The 6,000-nt window shown below is 52.4% G+C and overlaps 1 protein-coding gene across 1 annotated transcript; it reads right to left on the bottom strand.

The window, feature by feature from the left end:
• Positions 1 to 4,910: 4,910 nt before the first annotated feature.
• AYO20_11171 (hypothetical protein) lies at positions 4,911 to 5,663 on the bottom strand (the record flags this gene model as incomplete). The annotated part of the gene is made up of 1 exon (XM_022649424.1): positions 4,911 to 5,663. The coding sequence occupies one exon, from the start codon at positions 5,661 to 5,663 to the stop codon at positions 4,911 to 4,913; it is 753 nt and encodes a 250-aa protein (XP_022494611.1).
• Between the last annotated feature and the right edge of the window lie 337 nt (positions 5,664 to 6,000).

A 6,000-nucleotide genomic window follows, 5' to 3' on the forward strand; every position in this document is an offset into this window, starting at 1 on the left:
GAATCTTCTCTTGCATAGGTGCGTCGACTCATCCCCAACCTTGAACCGAGCTACTAGTGTGTCGTGCAGATCGAGGAAGATCCAGGGAGGGTAGCACTCACCACGGTATGCGGCATGGAGCCTGATAACAAAGTACCATCGCGACAGCTCCACAGGCGCCATGAAACCATGTAAAGCAGCGAGAGTCGTTTGATGAGGCTGATATCAGCTACCGTAGATGTAGGCTCTCTGCGTACATGCCAAAGTGGACACAGGACGTTGAGTCCGCGGACAAGGGGTGTCTGTCAACCGGCACGCCATTGCTTCTATGGGTCTTCTCTTGCATGGCGCGTTGAAACTCGCCTGTCCGGGTGATTTTCTCTGGTTTTCAGCCTGTTGGGGTAGCTGGCCCCGCCAAGTTCGACTGTCGCCCAGTTCCGTAGCGTCGGGGTTTGTCTGAGTCGGCAAAAGCATTAGCAACGTCTATCAAGTCCAGCGCCTACCCATTTGGGATCATGTAGAGTGCCCCTAAGCCACGTCAACTCGACGAGCACTCCTAGGAACGTCCTTGGAAAGCAAATGTCGCCAGGCTTCAACGCGCGCTTGGCCATGACGGCATAGTGGACAGGTTGCCAGTTAGCGCTGCGGACTCGCGTATCTGCGTCGATACAAGAGTAGACGAAGGAATGGGAAGCCGCTTCGAAAGGGCGCGGCAGAGGGGCACCCTGTTAATGCGCTTTCTCGAGATGGAAGTCGTGGACCACGGACATGGTATTCTGAGCGGAGCTCCCAGCCTTGTTGGCCCCAGTTAGTGTAACAATGGCAAGGGTCACGGTGGTGATGGTAACGACGGCCTGTCCAACATGGTTTCCAAGGGAGCAAAAGGCAGGGGAGCTTGTGGCATGTGAATAAGAGTGGCCCCAAGAACAAGTAGGGCATAGCACTTTCAACCGTCTCCTGCAGCAACTCGCTTGCTCAGAGCCTCTGCAGTTCATGGTGGATTTGTGGTGCTGACAAGGCAGGATATTCCGTTATAGGAAATGTCCGTCCCATGACCAATGACAATCAAGTCTTCTCAATGGCCCCAACCACGGACGAGTAGCTGCATGACAAAGTAGCTCACTCAGCCAGTTTCGAATGTTTCTGGAAGGCACCCCTGATGGACAAGTAGAGGACATGGCCAAATGATTCGTGCTGGCGGGTAAACTGGCGTGGCATGGCACTCTGTGACGGTGTCTTGTGGACTCGAAGCCGTGTGCGGTGTGGTCCAAACCATGAAGCACTGTGGCAAACAGCCCAATGAATCCAATCAAGATCCCGCCTCAACCGTCACCGGGCAGCCACCATGAGCAAAAGATGTCCGGTCGTGACCGTACACCAGGTTGTTGATAGGGGTTCCCCAGGGTCAAATGCTGTATCATCCACCTCGTTACGACACACAATACTTCCCGCAGAACATTGGCGCAAGGCTTACCGTGTCGAGCACAGAAGAAGGGGCTCGGGTTTTCCTTTCTAGGTAGGTGATGTGGGCCACAAAGAGCTGCTCAGGTAAACCAGATCATTTTCGGATCTCCTGCGTGCTGACTCGAGCCTTGAGAAAATGACCCAGCAGCACGACCCAGCGAAACTGGACGGTCGGCGAGGTAGTGTCTGCCTCTGTGACACGCTGCAGAACTGTTGGTATGACATGTTCCAATGACGAGCGAGGGAGCGACAGGTTGCTGAATGAGGTGCATGGGGGGTGAAAGCCGCCTTATCAAACACATTATTGCACAGCCGAGGAGTTGTCAAAACAGCGGTCACGGGTCCAACGGTTTCGCTCGCATTGGGGGAAGCGTTATGCCGGCGAGATATGAAGGGTTGATTGGTCGAGCAACCTGGCTGCGTTGAGAGCAGGGAAGCCGACTGGAGCCTTTTGGCTGATACAAGGACCGGCCAGTGAAAAGCAAGGCCCAAAAGCTGGCAGTTCTGTTGAGACTGGCGACCAGGACTCCGCTTCGCTCGCTTAGTGGTACGAATGATTTGCGCCGTGGCCCCTCCAGCCGCCATCCGGCCGGTGTCCACCAGATCTGATTACCTGGTGATCACAGGCCAACACTGGAAGCAAGTACCGTGGACTTGTCCTTGTAGAGACATGTATCCGCTTTTCCGGATCGCCGATCTCTTTAGGCTCGTGAGCGTCTCGTCGCTCTTGCTGCTTAGGTCAGGAGGTACAATGCATTGTACTGGTAGGTAGGTAGGCAGATGCAGACAGGGATGAGGGTTGGTGGTGATGGTGTCTTTGCACTTTGGCTGGACGTGCGTCGGCCGGAGCATATTATTCGCCGTGCATGCGAAGCTGGAATTATGCAATTATGCAGCAGCACAAACCCACGCGATTCCCGTATAGGATTGAAGTGGGTGGGCAGATCTCGATCATGAAAAGAAGAAAAAACAGGGTGATTTGTGCGATTCACACCAAAATCTACGATGGCAACTCAGCCGAACATCAGTGGCGCGGCCCAGGTCATCAATCATTGGTCAATGCTTGTACGGTAAATTGTACCGTGTACAGCTGCTGTACGTGAAGCTCAGGCGACCGGATCGACACCCGATTGTAGAGGGCAAACTGTACCAGTGGGTTTAAACGACCTGCGACACACCAAGCTTTGGCGAGGTCCAAGCCTTGAGCGCCGTGCCGAAGACAAGAAAAGGTATACCAAACGAGGCAGGGTCACTTCCGAAAAGGACAGACGAGGTCACCGCAGATCCCTTTACGAGCACAGACCCCAGAAAGGGCCTCCACGGCCTCCCACTGTCCCCAGCTCAGGCGTGCAAACGACCTGAACACCAAAGCAGGGTCTAGCGAACCGATAAGGAGACTGAACCGACTGTCTGGTTCCTCATCCTTCGTATACACCACGTCCGGTTCCATGGACAAAACAACCTCAAAACCCTGAAACCAAGACCAGGCAGGATATACCAAAAGAGCCAGTATCATGAGAATGAGAGCGCGCCTGATCGACAATACCCACTGACCTAATCCGACGCAGAGCACGTGGAAGGCAGAGGATATGTGTCTTTCATTGTGAGATAGAAACCTTGACCGAGTAGAGGGAAGACGATGAATCATCCCGCCTAAGACCTTGTATTTTCAGGGTAAACCCAAAGCCCTTGATGCATCTGATAGGCGATCAAGTCATTGCGATGAAGAATCATAGAATGTTGCCGCCTCGTCTCTGCACTCACAGGCTTACTCAAGCCAACAAATGCTCCATGGTGCTCGGGCTGATGTCAGAGTACCGAGAAGTGGGCAACAATTTTCGTTGGTCGAGCCAGGCCACCAGGAGAACGAACCTCAGCAAACCAGAAAGGGAAACACAAGCATTCCCAGAACAGCTCTCAGGCAAAAGAAAAAAAGGGTGGTTGAGGTCCATCAGGCCAGCGGCAACTCAGTGCGGTGGCCCATGGACATGAATGAAGTAAACAGTTGCTTACGGAAGCCGTCGCCGGTGATTGGCCCATGATGAGAGATTTCCCGAGTCAAATATTTGCAGATTAAAAATTATTGCTTGGTTGCTTGCCTTTGGGTGGAGATACCTAAGAGGCGTGAGAGAAACAGAAAGTGCATTACAGAAACAAACCTTGGAATCAAGGGGGGGCAAACAAACGACGGAAGTTGAAGCGAAAATGCTCCAAGGTACGAGGTACTCGGTACCTACACAGTTTTGAGTCAGATGTCGGACGAGAAGGGAGATTTTTACACGTGGGTCTTTTGTTTGTACTCGGTACGAGTTGAATAAACAATCACGCCGAGGATGAAGCACGAGAAGCAAGATGGGAATGGGTCCTGGATGGGCGTACGGGGAAAGAAGAATAATGAAATGCTGGATTAAATGTGAAGAACCACCACCAACCTAGGCAGCGCCGACTCCTCGAATTTCTGATTTGATTGAGCGAAATTTCCTTTCGGCCCTCGCAGCAATAAAAAAAATTGGCTGACCATCCCGGGTCCGAGAATGGGAGAAGGGAGGAGAATAATCGAATAGTATGGGACCACCCACAAGAACTACAAGTACATAGTTGTACGAGTACGAGTAAGAGTAAGAGCTTGGGGGGGAGGGAAGGTGGTCAGTGGGTGCGCCCACGGATGGTTTCGGCCGCAACTTCAGGCCCTTTGGCTCCGCACATGCGCACGAGAACAGCAAAGCAAAAAGTCAAAAAAAAGTCCCAAAACCCGATTCCGAGTGACTCGAATCAATTTGCCATGATCCGCGGCTTCGGAGAGTTTTCGTTCCAGAGTCCAGCCAGCCAACCAACCCACCATGTTTGCTTCGTCGGTCGGCTTTAGTCTCGGCGCGAAATGACAACCACCACCGCCTCTACAAACTTGAGATGATCGGGAGATCGGAAGTCAATCAAGGACGAGAGGTAGAGTGTGCTCAATCAATGTACTATGTGCAGTGGATGAAACAAAGAGACGGGGAGAGAGGAGCTGGGGTTTGGTTTCAAATGAATTATTGTCATTTGTGTCAGGTGTCTCAACCTCTGATGCTAGCTTGTAGCGAGGGAGAACTATCTGCGGTTGTACATAGAGTAGAGTCATATTGAGAAACCAGAGCCAACAAGCATGAAACCGGTGTCGAAGCCGATGAGGTGTTCTTCCTTCCCCACGTTACTTTCCCAGGCTGGCACAGGCCACGACTACTGGGTTGGCAACGAAGTGTTGGAAGTCCATCTCCCCAACCTCGCACTGCTCACATGTCCCTTGCTCGTGTTCCTCCTAGACTGTCCCAAATTTCCTTTTGAATACATGGGATGCCATTGTTGGATCCTGAAAGCGGAAAATTCCCAAAAACACCATGCTCATAAATAGACGTCAGATGGCGATGTCGCTAGAAACGCTGAGGGTATCACTAAGAGTCGTTTTCAAGGGCGGCCAATCAACCTGCTCAATAGGCAGCGATTATGGTTGGCTGTTGCCTTGAGGGAAGGTAGAAGCCTTCTTCTTCAAAGGCTTCCGACTCTTCGGGTGATAATGAGGCGTTGTCCTTGGCATCGTAGAATGAGGTCGTGGCAATGGCCTGTCTCTGCTTCTCGCTCAGGACTTCAATGCTGGTGGTGGGTGGTGAGGGTGGCATGTGGTCATCTTCCGAGTCTGAATCAGTGTCGAGACTGAGCTCGGGAGGGGAGTGTCGGGAGGCCGTGCGGACCAAAGTCAGGTTCTCGTTCTCCTCGTCGTCATCATCTTCCATATCAGAGTCGACCTCGATGGCGGTGACTTTGGTGTCTGGCTTCTGCTCAGACTCGTCTTCAGACTCCTCTTCGGAGGAGGCGTCTTCTGGCTCCCAGTCGGCCTCGGGCTCCTCCACAATGGTCTCGACATGTCGCTGTTTATCCTCCTCTTCCTCTTCCTGTGCCTGTGATCCGTTGACAATGTTGTTGAACCACCGTTCTTGCTCCTGCTCGGCGTTGGCCAAGTCCAGCATGAGAGAGTCGAGCATGTTGGCATGTCCGACCAGCAGGCGGAGGTCGTGGTCAGGTCGGGCAGCCTCGCGTGAGAGCTTGCCGCGAGCACTGTGGGCGAGGAAGTAGGTCTGAGTGATGCTCATCTTCTGCTTCTTCTGAGGAGGTCGGGAGTAGATGGATTGCCCGGCTGATTTGGTGGTCGCTGTAGAAGCGGAGAAAGTGACTGAGGAAGGCATTTTGATGGTGGTGGTAATTGTTTTGATCGGGATCTCTTTCTGAGTCACCAGTGTGGGTACCCTTATGTTGTGGTAGTCCGGTCGGTTGGTATCTTGTATTGAGCAGTCTGTCTCTCTCAATGCTCAATGTTCACATCAATGTTGTTGTTGTTTGTTGTAATGGTGTTGATGGTGATGGAAAGAAGAAAGGAGGCTGGTTGGAGGGGAGGGTGGACGACTTCTTTTGTAAACTCGCGGGTTGGTAAGAAATGGATGTATGGGGGGCCGATTAACGTTAGGATTATTGAAGGTGCCTGAGTAAGAAACGAGAGCGAAAGAGGGTCGAAGCGTGCGTAAA

This window comes from Fonsecaea nubica, assembly GCF_001646965.1.
Source record: "Fonsecaea nubica strain CBS 269.64 chromosome Unknown Scaff137, whole genome shotgun sequence".
NCBI lineage: Eukaryota > Fungi > Ascomycota > Eurotiomycetes > Chaetothyriales > Herpotrichiellaceae > Fonsecaea > Fonsecaea nubica.